The 18380-nt window shown below is 41.1% G+C and overlaps 1 protein-coding gene across 2 annotated transcripts in view; it reads left to right on the plus strand.

Annotated features, from left to right (window-relative positions):
- sdk1b (sidekick cell adhesion molecule 1b) overlaps nt 1–18380 on the plus strand; it is a 270446-nt gene that overhangs the window by 182664 nt on the left and 69402 nt on the right. For both annotated transcript variants that reach the window (XM_077524564.1, XM_077524563.1), the window contains 3 exons: nt 1121–1257; nt 5480–5627; nt 17793–17933. In XM_077524564.1, the coding sequence (XP_077380690.1) occupies nt 1121–1257; nt 5480–5627; nt 17793–17933 (426 nt within the window). The remainder of the gene's footprint in view (nt 1–1120; nt 1258–5479; nt 5628–17792; nt 17934–18380) is intronic.

An 18380-nucleotide genomic window follows, 5' to 3' on the forward strand; every position in this document is an offset into this window, starting at 1 on the left:
CATTGATTTGTATGGACCTATTTTAGTTCTGCAGTTTTAGCTCATTGGTCAGGCTTTGTGCTCCTGCAAATAGGTGCAGTTCATGATGGAGGTTCGATCCCTGAGTTGGTTGGACGATATTATAAAATAAAAAATATTGAAGCTGTAATTTATTAACAATAATGATAATAATGAGCTGATTATGTTGTGCAATTGAATAGTATGTCGATTTTTTTTTATCCTGTTAAATATACTGCAACAACTGTCCTATAGTTCTTAATATAATTGGGGAAAAAAATGGAAATCCAGACAAATTGTTCATAAAATGTTACCTTCAGGTCCGTGGATTAATCAGAAAAAAGAATAGCTCCTCAAAATTTGACAATTGCTGCTCAAACGATGAGCAACACTGCTCTGAAAAGAAAAGGCTAGTTGTTATAAAAAGTTATTTTGAGGCTTGCATTCAGGAAGAGACATAAGAAAGATTTCAACTCAGAACTGATGTCCACTAATCAAATAGTCCACATTAACGAGGTCATTATTGGCCAACCCAAGGTTTTTAAATATATTGCTTTTATCCAATTGAAGTTGCCTGTCTCTCTTGTGTGCTGACCTTTATTCAATGCAGGAGCTCACTAAAGCGAGTTGACCCCTCACATTTGCGTAATGAACCTCTTCTTGGGACCACATTAAACAAACCACACGTTGCTACAATGTGAACTATTCAGTGTGCGGCTTGTATAACACTGTAAATTTACTGCCCCCTCAAAATAACTCTACACACAGATAAATAATGTCTAAACCGGCAACAAAAGTTTTTTTTTTTTTTTTTTTTTTTTTTGTCATTGGTGTCTTGTATATACGTGTATTCCTCTGGGTCACATCATGACAATGGGGTGCTATTTGGCACAATTTAGATTTTCACATAGATGTGTACTCGCTTTTGTTGCCAGTGGTTTAATTATTGTCATTGTGTTTTGGAGCAAGTGTTATGAATTCAGTGTTGTTCCATAAAAAGACTATAATAAAATACTTATAAAAATGTGAGGGGTGGACTCACTTTTATGATCTACAATGTCAAACTTTCTCTTTGTAAAAATGTTACATTCATAGTTGTTTTTTTTCTCTGTCTGTCGCACAGCGAGTTGCCACACTCCCCTCGCTCCTTGGCGGCGCGTCTCAACGACTCCGACTCGCGCTCGGTCCTGCTCTCCTGGCTGCGTCCATTCGACGGCAACTCTCCGCTTCTCTACTATCTGTTGGAGCTCTCCGAGAACAGTACGTATGCGCGCGTCGGGGCGGGGGCTAATTTATAGCCCCTGAGCGGCAAACAGCTGTTTGCTCACTGTCTCGCAGGCGCCGACGTACGCTCATTTATAAGGCAGACATATGGGGAATAGCGCTGCCGCGTTAATGTACGTCCTGGTTCACTATAAATAAATTGTCACCTCTCCCCCCCTCCCACCAGCCTCGTCCTCTCTCTCGCTCTCTTTCCCTTCCGCCGCCTCGCTGTCTCTCGCCCCTCTGTCAGCACAGATGTTTGTAACAGCAGGCCGCGTCCCTTTCAGATGGCACACAGAGGGAAAGAAGGATTGAGGAAAAGAATGACAAGATGGCCACACTGACATCCTCTCTCCTTCTGTTATGTGCACAGGCAGGCACTTTGCGCCCAACTTTTATAAAAGTTCAACTCGTAAACTCAGCGCTTAAAGCTGGAGTATCGGGTCTTGAATGTAGCTTCACTTACTCTTGCCAACCTCCATAGAGTCTCTGCTCAAGAAAACGCACTGGCTCACTAATGCGCATGCACAACGCAAAGTTGATGGCATGACTTATTTATGGTGGATGGAGTATTGACAAAAATGATATGTTACTGGGGTTTTTTGTATTTTTTTTGTTATGTACCCGCAATTAAAACATACTTGATGACCTGATGGGAATGGTCACATTACCCGCCAGTGGTTGCAGCCTTATGCAGCCGTTCATATGCAGCTGTCCATGCCTCAAACACCAACTTTGTATCTCTTTACGTGAAGTAGAGAGCGTTCCAATTCCTTCTTTTTTTTCTTAACATTTATTTATTTATTTATTTATTTTATTTTATTTTATTTTATTTTATTTTATTTTATTTTATTTTATTTTATTTTATTTTATTTATTTTATTTTTTTTATTTTTTTACAAATCGGCATGAAAGTACTGGGCAAGAAACTATAATACCTGTAGTCTCATTTGTTGTTCTCTTAAAACACTTGGGTCAAAAATAACCCACATTTGGTAAGAAATAAGCTAATTTGGGTCAAAAAGGACCCGATCTACTATTTGGGTCAATTTGACCCAACTTTTAGGCAAAACAATCCAGAAGGTTGGATCAAATTGACCCAAGTAGTGGATCTGGCCAACTTTCTGGGTCATTTTACACAAAACAACCCAGAAGGTTGGGTCAAATCGACCCAAGTAGTGCATCAAGGCCCTTTTTGACCCTAATTGGGTTATTCTTAACCCAACTGTTTTGAAAGGATTGACACTGTGTCCTCATGAGCTCTGTGAGCGCTGATGTGCGTGAGCAAATTATTGACGTATTCCTCAGTCACACCTTTTGTCTCTCCAATATCTGAGTGGCTAGTTTTATTCACACTGTGTCAAGAAACAATAATTAATTAAAAATTAGAAGCATGAGATGGGGGCAGAGAAATGATTTTCACTAAAAAAAAAAATAAAATAAATAAAATTATAATATTCTGGGGTGGCACGGTGAATGACTGGTTTGCACGTCCGCCTCCCAGTTCTGAGGACTCGGGTTCGAGTCCATGCTCGCGTTTGGGTGGAGTTTGCATGTTCTCCCCGTGCCCGTGTGGGTCTTCTCCGGGTACTCCGGTCTCCTCCCGCATTCCAAAGACATGCATGGCAGTTAATTGGGTGGTCCGAATTGTCCCTAGGTGTGCTTGTGAGTGTGGATGATTGTTTGTCTCTGTGTGCCTTGCGATTGGCTGGCAACCAGTCCAGGGTGGACCCCGCCTACTGCCCAGAGCCAGCTGAGATAGGCTCCAACACCCCCCGCGACCCTTGTGAGGAATAAGCGGTCAAGAAAATGCATAGCTGGATGGATAATATTCTACTGGTTTGTTTTTGTTTTAACTGCAAACTCCACCTTTCACTACAGGTGCTTGAAAAACCTGAAAAGTGCTTCAATTTGGGGGGAAAAGTGCTTGAAATTCTATTTCTTAATGGTCGTATTTCTTCTAATAAGTACCTCTCCCCAGATCGACACATTTTTTTTTCCCTCAGGTAATTACCAAGCAAAGTTTTGAGTGGAATTATATCAGTTCATAAAGCCTTTTGTTTACACACATCAAGTGCTAACGTAAGGCACTGGGGTAAACCCTGACAGATTAATACAGTCATAAAGAAATGTATTCTGCAAAATCATTATTTGTGTGTCAGTATGAGGAGATTTCAATTTTTTGAGCACTCTTATAGTTAAAGTATTCTTTAACTTGTCAGGAGAATAGAACTAACTAATTTTACATCTACTTTTATTTTCAGGTTGAAAGCAAAACATAAAAAAATATTTTCATTGGAGAAGAAAAGAAGCGTGAAGGGATAAAAACACAGCGAGCCCGCAGACATTGAAGGATGGACAAAAGTTGTTTTGTTATTTTGTCTCGGTGTGAGTGCGCCCACACGCATTTATGACACATTAGGTGCTCGGGATTGCTGCTCGTGATGCTCTCGTTTTTATGCGTCACACAATGGCTTTGTTGCCTTTACTTTGTTTGCATATACTCCCAACATCACGCTTGTCATTCACACGCGTCAGTCACGCATGGTTAGATGGCAACAGCTCATCTGTCCCTCACATTTTAAGGTGCGTATACATCAACATCTGTGCTCCTTCATTATTGCCTCATCGGATATCGCTCAGGCTGGTTTGTATGGCTTCGACAGATGAAACGTAAACATTTCCCATGTCAATATCATGAACAAAAATTAGCAGTATTTTATTGAAAGTGATGTTAAAAAAAAACAGGTACATGTTCTGAAAGCATTGCAATGTGACCTATGTAGTTTTTGACATTAGACATTGTAAACGACACTAAACTTTTGATCTTAGAATCACCCTTGCTGACTAAAGAGATGCCTTAAGATCCACTTTTTCAAGATACGAGCCATCACTTGACTGATTTTTTTTTTCAACTAACTTTAAATAAGCAACACTTTTGCATCTAGTCAACAATTATTATTATTCTTCTTCTTCAAAAAAAAAAAGAGTATTCAAGCTGTTTAATGTCATGTCAATGTTGAAGTTTATTGTACACACAGGTCAGCCTCTAGCTCAGGATTGGCCAAGTTCGGTCCTCGAGAGCCGCTATCCAGCCGGTTTTCCATGTTTTGCTCTACTAACACACCTGATTCATGATCGGGATCGTTATCAGGCTTGATGAAAAGTTTGCCGATGCGCTGATCTTTAGCTTCAGCTGCACTGAAGGAAAGAGACGTGGAAAACAGGCTGGAACGCGGCTCTCGAGGAACGAATTTGGTCACCACTGCTAATGCTCACACATAAATCACTGTATAAGTGTATAAGTAACTGATTTTTGAACACAAACAGTGCAGCAACAAATTTAGACACTTTAAAAGTAGGGATGTAACGATAAGCGCCGTATTGTGATTAAAACCGATTAAAACTGCCACAATATCGTCATCGTCATGTTCACAATATTAAAATCACAACACATCTGTTAAAAAAGCCAGGTTGATTTCCATTTGTGCAGTTCTAGCACCCTCTGGTGGCTATTTTTTTTTAATGCAGTTTAATTTTCATTAGGGATGTTTTGGCCCTTCTGTGTTAAAAATCTACACTAATCGTCAGATGAAGGGGAACGTAATATGCCTGTGAATCAAGTCAATATGTGGAGGAACAATGTGTTTGTGCATTAACAACATAACATAATAATAACATAATAATAATAAAACACAATATAATAATAATAATAATAATAATAATAATAATAATAATGACATAACATTACATCCCTATTTAAAAGTACTGACCGTTGTATATTCTTTATCCTCTGCGGGGATCTGAAAGGAGCTGAGACTTCTATACTGTACAAATCTCTCAAGCTAACCTTTTGAAAAGTTGTCACGGTCTATCAGCAAACAATGCTGCATGTAATCCATTGTAAATGGACTTCTTCTTCTTTCTTTTAAATATATAGCGCTTTATCTACACCATATGGTGCCCAAAGCGCTTTACAATTTAACCCATTTACACACACACACACACACACACATTCACCAGTAGTCGACTGCTGCCAGGTCCACTAGGAGCAAATCCAGGTTCAGTGTCTTGCTCAAGGACACTTTGACATGGTCACCAGGGGTGAGGATCGAACCCACAACTTCACGGATGGAAGACGATCACTCTACCACTGAGCCATGCCGCCCCATGACTCATTTATTTTAAATCCCTCAGTTTTGTCTCCTTTGTGTGTCCAGACTCCCCATGGAAGGTCTACCTGTCCGAGGTGGACCCCACCGTGACCAACATATCCGTGGGCGGACTCACGCCTGCCCGGACCTATCAGTTCCGACTTTGCGCTGTCAACCACGTGGGCCGGGGTCAGTACAGCGCCGAGACGCAGCGGTAAGAGAAACATATTTAGCTTTTTTTTTTTTTTTTTTTTTCAAGACTCTCAAGCGTTTTATTGGGTGTTTTGTTGAAAGCATGAAACCAATTTGCTACCCGGAACATGCTGTGCTTTCTGTGAAATAGAGTTTTTGCTGCAAACTGAACGACAGTCAGAAGGCAGGATTATCATGATAACCATGCCAGTCGAGAGGCCACACTCGAGTCTAGTGCGTGCGTGCGTGCGTGTTGCCAAGAGGGATTGCAACTCTGAATGCATTCTAATTTGAAGGTTTGTTGTTAAAAATCCATTTGATTTAGTAGTGGGCTTTTCTATTCTCACGTCACTGTTGTAGATGTGTGTCATTTGCCTGCCAGTTGCAGGGAGGACAAAAAAAGTGAGCCGTGTTTTTGAAAAATCATTTCTGGCCTCAAAAGTGCAAGCGTTGTTGTGCGTTTGTGCGTGCGTGTGAAGATGGGACGCTGTCGAGATGGAGGCTTTGGAGGAGGTGTGGTTTGCAATTGTCCTTGTGAATACACACAAACACACAATTCCACAGATGTGGCCATTGACAGATGCCAGATGTCGCTCCTCCAAATATAATCTCAGGAAGGAAGCTCCTGCCAATTGCAATTATGGAGAACGCATGTTGTGAGTGCATTCATTTAACCAACAAAACTCATTTTAGTTCAAAACAACATATTTTGCTTTTTTTTTCTTCACAATTTAAAACAGTTCACTACTGTCTTAATAATGTGTCTGTGACATACTAAAAAGGAAAATACTAAAACTATCAGCAGTGAATTTCCCCATCAATTTATTAGGCCGGTGGGTCGCCAAAGCTTTTCTTGTCTCCCGCTAGGCTAAGCTAAAAGAATGTTCATTCGCTATATGGAAATTACTCCACAAAATTAGAAATTTGCTCCTTAAATTAAGTCATTGATACATAAAACTGCTTTGCAATTACCACCAAAAAAATCTGTTATATCCATTTTTGTATTTCCTTTTATATTTATTTTTGGTTTATACATATGTTTTTATATTTCTATATTTTGTCTGCTTTTATTTTCACTTTTATTTATTTATTTATTTATGTATTTATTTGTATATATTTATTTTTTGATTAATATATTTTTTTGTCTGCTTTTATTTCTGCATTTATTTATTTATTTATTCATTCATTCATTCATTTATTTATTTATTTATTTATTTATTTATTTATTTATTTATTTATTTTTCGTTTTGTCAATTTTGGTCCTCTATGCTTGAACTGAGCTGAGCCGAACCTTTTATTGAATCTAATCATAATCTCATTGAGTCCAACCAATTATTCTTGAACTGAATTTACTTGAATCGTATCGCACAACCACATTCCCAGATACAAATCGAGTTGTCTGTTAGTGAAGTTAAAGTACAAATGAACTGTACTCAACAAACTTACTGGACTGGATTGGGGGTGAAAACAGTTTTAAACACTAACATTTACAATTTGAACATTTTATTCAGTCATTCTTTCATGTACCACTAGAGGGAGTCCACGTACCATACTTATAAATAACTGCACGACTGGCATTAGCCTTTGCAAAACCAGTAAATTCATGATTCTATTTTACAATACATGTAAAGAGAAACCGTTGCATCAGTTAATTAAATGAATCAATCGATTTTTTTTTTCACGTAGCATATTATTACACTGTTAAGTCAAGATACCACCATAGTCTCAATTTGTGAGCAAATTGGTCAGGCCACATCACTCTACTTGGCGGTAACTTGTGCAGACATGTCCATTGTTCGCCGATTGCCAAGTCTTCAGTCGTTCCTTCCCGTCTACGCGTGCGTCGTCTCCAGGCAGCGAGCCACCTGCTCCTCAGCATAAAGTCGCTTGTTCGAAGCACCGGAGAACAGAATGCATTGATCCTCCCCAAACGAGGGACTGGCAAGCGGTCAAGTCATCAGTGGTCAGCGTATCACAGCAGATGGACGCGGCTCTTCATCAGCGTCCGCCTCGTATGTGACCACACGCTTTCAATCTCGCGGACGTCAGCTGGCACAAGACCACGCACGAGCGCGAGAGGCCACAAAGGCACTCGGTGCACTCGGCAGGAGCAAGTGACCGAATGTCAGTGTGGACACAAAACCCTAGTTGGCAATTTGAAACACTTAAGTTAGTTCAAGGTGTCTTAACAACATGTTTGTTTGGCAAGTGGATTCAGCATTTAGCTAATGGATTCTAACGTCTTGCTGACTAGTCATAATTACATTTTGAATATTTAAAAATTGCATTCACGATATCTGTAACAAAATCGTGACCAGCCCAGATGACAGATAGCGATAACTGTAATTCAGTTCTGCCTCGTCAAAATGGAAATAGATTTCCCCGAAGACAAATGATGTCACGTTGGCCATTCATGTGTATGAGGTTTGTCGTTACAGCTCATGTCCAATCTCTGCTTGTGAATTATGGATCTCTAGAATTTAATTGTAGATAGCTGTAACCCCAGTTGGAGATACGGCGGAACCTCAATTAAACAGACCGCCAATGGACACCAGATTCAATGGACAGAATATAGAGTCTACAGTGCACTCTCACGCCTATTCTTAAGTAGCTGCTCAGTCTGTTAGCTCCAGAAGTGACCACAATTAGCCAAAATGCCAGTAAATGACACTGTAGTTCCATAAACAGACTTACTGTTGACCGTAGCATGCGAAAACACGCATCAATATGGCGGCCATGTTGGTAGGGGCACCTTTCCCCATGTCCCTTCAAATGTAATGGAAAGCATAGTTGTTAGCTTAGCATCGCCAAAGACATGCAGCTCCAAAGGAGAACGCCAGAAATGGCCACAATTGGTGTTGTGCTGCTTTCTTGTCGGTGGCCATGTTGGTAGGGGCATCTTTCCCATCAAACATTATTAATGGACAAATGTAATGGAAACTATGGAAATTAGCTTAACATCGTCGAAAGAACTCAGCTTTTTTATTTTATTTTATTTATTTATTTTTTTACTGGAGGGGAATTTGTGCATACATCTCTCGACCATGCTCTTTTTGGTACAGTACACAGTTGTTGTTGTTGTTGTGTAACGATTATCGGCCGGTTGTAACTTTTTGCAACCTCAGTTCCAAAGGAATTGAGCTCCTGTGGCCTGAACATGCCACTGTGGGGGGTGGGGAGCACAAGAACATCCCCCACAAACAGACAAATGCTCTGATTGACACGCGCACGCGCACACACACACAAATCAGGACAGTAAAAGCCTTCTTAGAAACTTGACTTTCTTATTTTGCAACAGAACAATGAATTATGAAATGTTATGTTTGCCATTTGTGAAATGTTGACTCCATGAAATGTCATGAAAATGTTCCATTGCAGTGGCAGATTCTCCACTAAACTTTCATGTGTATGCACGTTTTAACAGTGTAAGCTAGGTAACATTTCATTTGAGGTATTCAATTGTACGTGTTGCATTGGTTGAATTCTGACCTTAGAATCTTAACACACATGGGATCCAGATTCAATCTGATTAGTCAACCAAAACCTTCTCTAAGCTGGTAACTTTCCACTGTGGTCTCACCGGCCCCCCTGGTGTGGAGGCCGCCGCCTTCCCAATTTAAAAGCACGCTCCCTGCGTGCTGCTCTCTCTCTTCCGCCTCTTCTCTTTTCCGCTGCTTTGGCTCCCGCTTCTTCTTGCTCCTCCGCGGGCGCCTGCAGTACTTCTTTTGGGCCACACGTTGTCAGCCTTTGTGCTCAACAACACTTATCTGATTTCAATGAACTTGCAGTCCATTGTTCTTCTCTTGCATTTGCTCATTGTGTGGCTCACCGCCGCCGCGTGCCTTCCTCGTTCGCCTGTCGACGGCTCACCTGTTCATGCCAAGACATTCGCTTTTGGGGGTCACCTTTTGCTTCCTGTCATGGGCTTTCTTCTTGCTCCTCCGCGGACCGCACATCTCTGCCGTTCGTGGCTCCACGTAGCCGAAGGGGGGGTCATGACATCATACGCCCATGACATGACACATAGCTGTCAAAGGGAGGTCATCACAACAGGACTGGACCAGCCAATCAGGTCCAACCTCCATGACCTCACTTCCTTGGTTACAATTGAGGGACGAACCTCGCCCACCTTTGTTGACCACCATCAGCAGGTACAAGATACACCTGTGATTCTTCCTGTGGTTCATCCAAGATGACTTGGAGCTTTTAGCTCCCACCCATCAGGCACCTATGGGTGCATTTGCCTTTCCAACTGATGCAGGACCCAAACGGTCCCTTCCCAAACAGTGGTTTCAGACACCCTGGCGCCTAATGGCTAACACATTTTTGCTGCTGTTGTGTATGAATGCGCTAACGACATATTTAAAGTGGCTAGGGCCAAACCTAACCGCCATAACGCCATTGAATAGCCAATTAAATTTGTGCTTCACCCATTCGCACACCTGCACTCATACGTATGACACCATGTGCATAAACAAACTTCCTAGAAAGTGTACAGTGACTCAAATGATCTTCAGCAGACTCCCCAAACGACTAAAGCGATTGGTAAGAAATGTGCTTTTAGCTACTGCTTTTATTAGCTTCTTATTTAAAATAAGAACCTTAACTGTTAACGCTGTTAGTCCAAACACCGTTAACTTTAAAATGGCAAAACACGCGAGTCACGACCGAGATTCCTTTTGCCTAACAACGCGTAGCAAACAAATTACCAATCTACCGTCTCCCGACAAAACAACCAAAAGGACTACGCTAGTCCTCAATCTGCCTAGCATCACGCTAAGCTGAACCAAACTAACCACGAGACAGTTTGTTTCTTCTCGGTGTCCCAGCCAGAGCACGCTCACACGCAAGGTGTGACCGCGCTGAGACTTGACATGCTGCACTAATCTGTTTGATACATCAACAGCTCAGTTGTGAGAACGTCTTCTCGGCCTGCATGCTCCCTGAATACAGCGTTCTTTTGCCCTAGAAAGACCCAAAGTCATAGTAAGAACCGAAAGTGCCCCCTTTCAGTCACATTGACATGACATTCCTACACAGGCCTCTAGACAACTATTGGACTTCTATTTTTTCACTCTCGTGTTCTTCTCCTGTTGCGTCTGTTACTTTCCCCTTCCACTCTATACACGACACGTAGTGTAGACCTAGAGGGAAAGATAACATCATAGCCAACTGCCGAGTCTAGCTTTAGCAAAGGGAGGGGAGGGGTGGGTTTGCACCAACTTTGTACTCTGGTAACTGCATTGTTGTGCTTCACCTGTCCACCTGCCGATGCCACGTCTAGAAGTGCCGACCGAAACGTTCTGTCGAAGAACGTTTCCATCGCCAAAGGGAGGATCTGTAACGATTATCGGCCGGTTGTAACTTTTTGCAACCTCAGTTCCAAAGGAATTGAGCTCCTGTGGCCTGAACATGCCACTGTGGGGGGTGGGGAGCACAAGAACATCCCCCACAAACAGACAAATGCTCTGATTGACACGCGCACGCGCACACACACACAAATCAGGACAGTAAAAGCCTTCTTAGAAACTTGACTTTCTTATTTTGCAACAGAACAATGAATTATGAAATGTTATGTTTGCCATTTGTGAAATGTTGACTCCATGAAATGTCATGAAAATGTTCCATTGCAGTGGCAGATTCTCCACTAAACTTTCATGTGTATGCACGTTTTAACAGTGTAAGCTAGGTAACATTTCATTTGAGGTATTCAATTGTACGTGTTGCATTGGTTGAATTCTGACCTTAGAATCTTAACACACATGGGATCCAGATTCAATCTGATTAGTCAACCAAAACCTTCTCTAAGCTGGTAACTTTCCACTGTGGTCTCACCGGCCCCCCTGGTGTGGAGGCCGCCGCCTTCCCAATTTAAAAGCACGCTCCCTGCGTGCTGCTCTCTCTCTTCCGCCTCTTCTCTTTTCCGCTGCTTTGGCTCCCGCTTCTTCGCTGCTCCTTGGCTCCTTCCTGGTCTCCATCGGCGCGGCTGCCAGACAAAGGGCTAGCCCAGCTAGCTTAACCTCCAGCACACGGCAACGCACAGAAGCCATCGCGTGTTGCGACAGGCGCAGCGAAACACGCTGCTTTTGGTCCCTGCACAAGGCTCAAACGGATGGTGCCTTTCCAGGCACACTAGGCCTCAAACCAAAAAGGGCCCGTCCCAGCCAGCAGGTTGACCCCGTGACGCTCAGTTGGCCAGCCGGACGACCTGTCTCTCCCTCTCCTGAACTGAACCTTCTTCATCCCTTCTTCAAACGAGCTTGGCGAGTCTCCATCCAGGGTCCTGCTTCTCAGACCAACCCCATCTGTAAGTGCAACTTTGCAGGCCTTTGCCCTAGTACAAATTGGTGCAAACTAGGTTGATTGTGGGTCCCATGTTGGTTTGATTTAAGAAATCTATCACCTTGGTTAAGACCGTTTCTCTTTTCTTCTTTTCTTCTCCTTTGATTATTTTTATTATTTTAGTTCTCGTTTCATTTCCTATCATAGTAGTTAGTTTTGCTTCTTGAAATTCTAAGTAGATTATCCCACCTAGGTTAGAGAATAAACGTGCACAAAACTCAACCCCTGGTTTACTGTGTGTGTGTTTCATCAATTTATAGTGACCTCTAAGCTGAACAAAGAACTCACAAAATTGTAGTAAGGGCACAACCTTCATTTTAATGACTGATTCAACGAGGTTCTCATCTGTTATCCTGATAAAATTATCAAAAAGAGATGTGGTGCTCCGCAGGCAAGCTCAACTTAATTTAAATATTAAGTTTGAGTCTCCTTCAATTAATGAGCCAATTGATTATTAATTTAATAATTAACAATTATTGATTTAATAATTAATTGGACCGATTTCCCTTACAGTTGTTTGTCAACCGCTTATCTATGACATCTGTTCGTAACAGACGTGAAAACGGTAGCGCTAACTTTGCAGCTCACCCGACCAAATGGCATGAACCACAAGGCCCATTGATGAATTTCAAAGCTTTTACTAAAGCTATTTATTTATTTATTTATTTATTTATTTATTTATTTACAATAATTGTGGACTGTACTAGAAATCTAGAAATTTTTAGGCTGTGAAAAAGTAAAATACATGCCCACTAATACATGCTACATTCTAAATACTACTACTTCATTCCACCTAGTTAAAGCTTACTAAAGATATCTGAAAAGGGAGATGTAAGTTATTCTGGGAAAGTCTCATCTTGTACCCTTTGTGCACTGGTTGCCACCTCAGCATTGTTAATCAGCCACCTTCAACCAAAGTGACTTGCAGGTTCCAGGTCGGTCCGCCCCCTTTCTGCTTAATTAGCATGCACAGACTCTCAAACATGACGAAACGCTCTAAGATGAACTTATTGAAATGAATGTGATTAATAGCACATTGCGATACTAACTGCACACTTCTTTGGGCAATTAGCGAGGCAGATCTACACATTACATTGAACATTATAAGGATATTTTATTGCTTGTTAGTTTCTCTTCCAGTCATTTCACATCTAAATAAAATGGAATGGATTGCCTGTCAGTGTTGTTAAGACACAGTGGTGAAGTGCGCCTCCTCATCTGCAAGGCGACTGACAGTTAATATGATGTGTTAATTGTTTCAGTCACACTTTTTAGTTCAGATGATTTGTTTGGAAACATTCCATTAACCTTTGAGATAACATCGGGGATTACTGTAATCATCGTGCTCGCAAGTCTGTGCTCTCTATTTGCATATCTGATCATTAACATTACGAAACACACAGAAACAACGTCGTAAGAGTTTAAGACAATTCAAAATTAAAGTGCAGTCACTAATTTAAAATGTCTCTTGATTCATATAACTCGGAATTTGTCATGTGAGATACAACATTCTGCATATCTTATAAGAATAGTCAAGGGTTCCTTTGTCAAAATGTATTTAGACCTGTTCAAATGGTTTTTATTGAAACCGCTTAAATGATCTCCTAAAGCTACAAATTCTCAGCTCTTACCTATAAAATATCTTGAAATGACATTGTAAGTAATAAATTAGACCAGTAGCTTTACCTTCAAATTCAGAGGTGCAATGATCAATCGATTGTTCACTAAATGATTATCAAATTAATCAGAAATTATTTTTTGCTAATTGATGAATCGTTTATATTTAAAATTGTGCAAATGCTTGTAATTTCAGCTCCTCAGCAGTAAATATTATCCAATTTGCGTAGTGCTTCATGAAAGTGGACTGATTGTCTTTGTTTTGAACCCAAATCAAACAATTGCTTTGAAACAATGATCAACATTTTTGCCTATTTTCCGCGTGATATGGACCACACCACTAACTGAATCATAATTTTTGTTTGTGCACAGTAGATTTGAAATAATGTCTGTTTAAAAAAAAAAAAAAAGAGAGACCAAAATCTGATTCATCAATTAATCAAAAAAGTAGTCGACAGATTAACCGATTACTAAAATAATCGTAATTTGAAGTCCTATTCAAAAGAATTGTTATTGAAAATTAAGACGAATAAGATCTCGTGGGATATGCCGAGGTGTCGCATAACTTAATTCGTGATGACTTTCGAGTCATATTTTCGAATGTTTTTGTCCAAATCCGATTAGTCCAACCTGAGCAACTTTGAAGGTTCGGCTGTCGTCGGCTGACTATTTAGCAGACGAGGCGGTGGAGCAGCGTGATCCGTCCTGACCTCTCGCTTTCTCCTCCACCGTCCAATTTCCTCAAACAGCCTGATCACCTTCCATTTTTCCCCAGCTATTTTGGCAACCTTACACTTTTTCTCCATCATATCCTTTGCCCTCAATTATTTCATCTTTCACTTGTCTTTCCGCTCTTCTCCTCCTTCCCGTTAACCTCGCTTGGCGTCCGACCCTAACCCGACCCGACCTTACTAGTGATTACGGCTCCCAAACCCGTCAAGGCGGAGTGGTAAAAAAATAAATAAAAAAACGAGTGCAAGCTGGCCCAGCCTGTGGCTTTACTGTAAGCTGCTCAGCTTACATAATCAGCAGCGTATGTGTCCACTCACATGAGCATCGAGTTTGTTGCTCGGCTTAGGCAACATCCGATGGCCTTTTCCCTGGTATGGATTATGACTTGCCGCATCTCCCTCTTGAGTGATGATGCGCCAAGCTATCGAGCTATTAGTCGTGTTCTTGTGTGTGTTTGTGCATAGATATGTGCACTTTTGCTCAAACAAGCCGGTGATTTTACAGCTGGTAGTGGTTTATCTTTGATCAGTTCCCACCTGAAATTGGTAAAAGATGCAACGAAAAGACCATATAAAAACTTTTGTTCCGTTTTTATTGTCACAAAGAAATTTTGAACATGCTCAAAATTTGATGGTGACAAGAAAAACGGCCATAAAAACTTTTGTTTTCGTTTGCGAACATTTAGCAAACATCTTTGCAACCTTGAACAAAGCCACTCAGTGAGATTTGGGCTTTACTATAACTATTACGGGTTTACCTTGCTGTTTCACAGGTTTTATTATTATTATTCAGACCAGTGAAGAAAATGTTGGGGGTATTGTTCTTTGGGGGAGTAAATTTGGTACAAAAACCAAGACCATGGTGTGTTCAGAAATATGCGCCGAGTACACTGCTTACCACAGACCATTTGGTAACTTAGAATATTGTTTAAATGTGTCGTTCGGTTAATCAGAGTGCTCCAAAAAATAGAGTGCCGGAGCCCGGTCAGTGTCAGGCAGTACCAGGATTGTAAACAATTGAAGCATGAACTGCTGCATTATAGGACTGATTATAGGCTGCAAACTAACGTTAACAAAATGTCTGCTTAATAACTACAATGGAGTTTTTCTTTTTAGCTTAAAATGGCTTACCTTAACCATGTCACATAGTAGCAGTTTGGTCCTGGTGGGTAAATGTGCCTTTTTGCGCAAATCCTTGTTGTTTAAGAAGAAGAAGAAGAAGAAGTGGAAGATGGAGAAGAAGGAGAAGGAAGAAGGAGGAGGAGGAGGAGAAGGATGCAACGAAAAAGAAGGATAACAAGAAGAAGAAGAAGGATATGAAGAAGAAGAAGAAGAAGAAGAAAAAGGAGACAGACAAGAAGAAGAAGGATACGGAGAGGAAGAGGAAGAAGGAGCAGGAGGAAAACTTGGTGTTTAATTGCTCAATAATTTTTTTTTAAAAAACTTAATGAGACAAGACATTAAAAGGAACATGAGGAAAAACATGAAATAAAACAAAATCAGATCAAGAAAAAAAAAAAAGGCACTAACAATGAACTGTAAAATTAGCAGGGGACTTAGTATAGATACCAGGTGCACACCTACATAGCCCGACAGGCACTGACGGTTAAAGTTTACCGTGTGGAAACAAGCTAGACTATATGTAATCTTTGACTATCCCGCATCTCTTTGAACCGAAATCGTCGCTGCACGTTCTAAGCATACACACACACACACACACACACACACACACACACACACACACGCACAAGCTGTTGCACCCTACAGCGAAAAACATCTCATGAATTGCCTTAATTCCCGCCCAAACCATTTAAGAGTAAATTTTTCACATCAAGTGGGTTCAACACGGGGACGTTAACTTCCCACAAACACGAGTCATAAAGCCCCAGCCGTCTCGGAGGCGCCAACGCTTTCCCGCACAAATATACAGAAGCGCGTTTGAAAACAAGTCAAACTCATAAGTTAGTCTGAACGCTGGTTGACACACTTTATCTGTCCCCTGCTATTAAGGAAAAGAGGATGGATTTCTGGAGATGAACATTTTATCTGTTTGTGCGTGTGTGTAATTCCCCACACTGCAGGAATTAGCAGAAGTTTCTATCTGTGTCATCCTCCACTCTTTAATGCCCACACACTTTCCTCGCGCCGATTCCACATTGCGTATCGACTTTTAAATGAAACGCTTGAGTCGACCGCAGCTCAAAGGAGGTGGAAAAAATGCCGGTTTATTGCGCGGAGGAAATGAGGGCAGAGGATATTAAAACGCTGAAAAGCAGCAAGGGGGACAAGGTGACTGTGCGGTGTTGTATTTGGACGGGGGCTAAACGCTGCACCCAAATCGAACTGACCGCTGATTTGTTGGGTTTGTTGATCACTTTCGATGTATTGATCGGCTCAATAGGGTGAACCCCCGTTTATCGTATATCGTACTGTATCCTCCGCAATAAACATGGTTCTCTTTACAACCCACAATCATTTTTGTTGATAGTTTTACTCCTACGGCAGGCTTTAAACACATAAATTTATTCCTAAGTGCTTGGAATCTGCATCAGCATTAAAAAAAAGAATAATCCATATTGGTCAGGTCTTAGTAAAATCTTTTTAAAAAACTGCAATGTAGGCGGCTTTCACTGTAATTTCCATTTCTAGTTCCAAAATGATCATCATACCCATTGGTTCCCTATCAAGGTTCGAACGTATATTGATGGTAATGCTGCTTTCTCGGTGGATTGTAGTCGGTTCGAGGTTGTAGATGTAAAAATCAAAGGAAGAAGAATGAACGAAACAGATGTAGGAAAGCGTGTGAAAGTCATCGCCTCCATCTTAATTTGCGACAGCTATACGCTAAATGCTCGTTTGTCGTCCGCCGCCAGGCCATGGAAACGCGCGAGGCAATCCGCAGTTGGCGGTTGTAAAGAGCCCGTGTCAGCGCCAGCAATCCCACGGGATGATGGCAAAAGCACTTCCATCATCATGGGCTCTAGCTGTAGCAGTGATTGTTTGAAATAAATGAACAATAGTGCAAGACAAGGGAAACAAATGAATTGCATGACACTGCAAGACTGTGGAATGAGGAATGGGAGAAATGAGCGCGGAATTGCAAAATGATACATGAATGCTGAGAGACGATTTGTTGTAATGAGTTGCAGCAGTCTCGCAAACGTTGTCATTCGTAGACACAATGTGCCTGAGTCTTGACAAGCTGTGAATGTGAGTGCGTGATTATTACATTATATGTTATTACATTGTTATTACATTGTTATTACATGATTACATTGTTATTACATTTTTTAAAATTGTATTATTATTATTATTATTGTCATTATTATTACATAATACATATTACAATAATAATCAATTTTTTTTCATGTTCTGTAATGACAACTATTGAACAATTTATCCAGAAAAGAGGCTTCAAGCTGTTTGTATTTAAAAGCAAATGTAAGTATCATTAATATCAGCTTCCCTCTCTCTTGTTTGTTGTCATACTATGTCAGGTTGATGCTGAGAGAGGAGGCGCCGAGTGCCCCCCCAAAGAACATCGTGGCCAGCGGGCGAACGAACCAGTCCATCATGGTCCAGTGGCAGCCGCCTCCAGAACCGCAGCTCAACGGAGTCCTCAGAGGATATATGCTCAGGTACGAAGACACATCGCAATGGAGCCATACAACTCTTACGTGTGCTTAACTTTTCTAAAAATCGGGAAGGTGTCAGGTATTGTCCGGTTAGCACCTCTGACTCACTTTTTAATTTGCATGGTTTTCCCCTGCTTGTGTTGTTTTCCTACCACATTCCCCCAAAATCCGCGTTAGGTTCATTAAATACTCAAAATTGTCCATAGGTGCGAATTTGAGTGTTTGTGTTTTGCCGAAAGTCATCTGCGGTAAGCTCTTGCTCACCCAGGACACTGATGACGACAAACCATATAAAAAGATAAATGGATGGCTAGTACAACACTTTGAAAAGCTATTGTCCTCTGTATGGCTTTTTTTTTTTTTTTTTTTTTTTGCTGCATGCTGAAATCGAGTGCACTGGTCTTACAGGAGGAATGAGGAATGGATTCCTTGTCTGTATTGTAACTGTGA

Source organism: Festucalex cinctus, chromosome 6 (genome assembly GCF_051991245.1).
Source record: "Festucalex cinctus isolate MCC-2025b chromosome 6, RoL_Fcin_1.0, whole genome shotgun sequence".
NCBI classification, from domain to species: domain Eukaryota; kingdom Metazoa; phylum Chordata; class Actinopteri; order Syngnathiformes; family Syngnathidae; genus Festucalex; species Festucalex cinctus.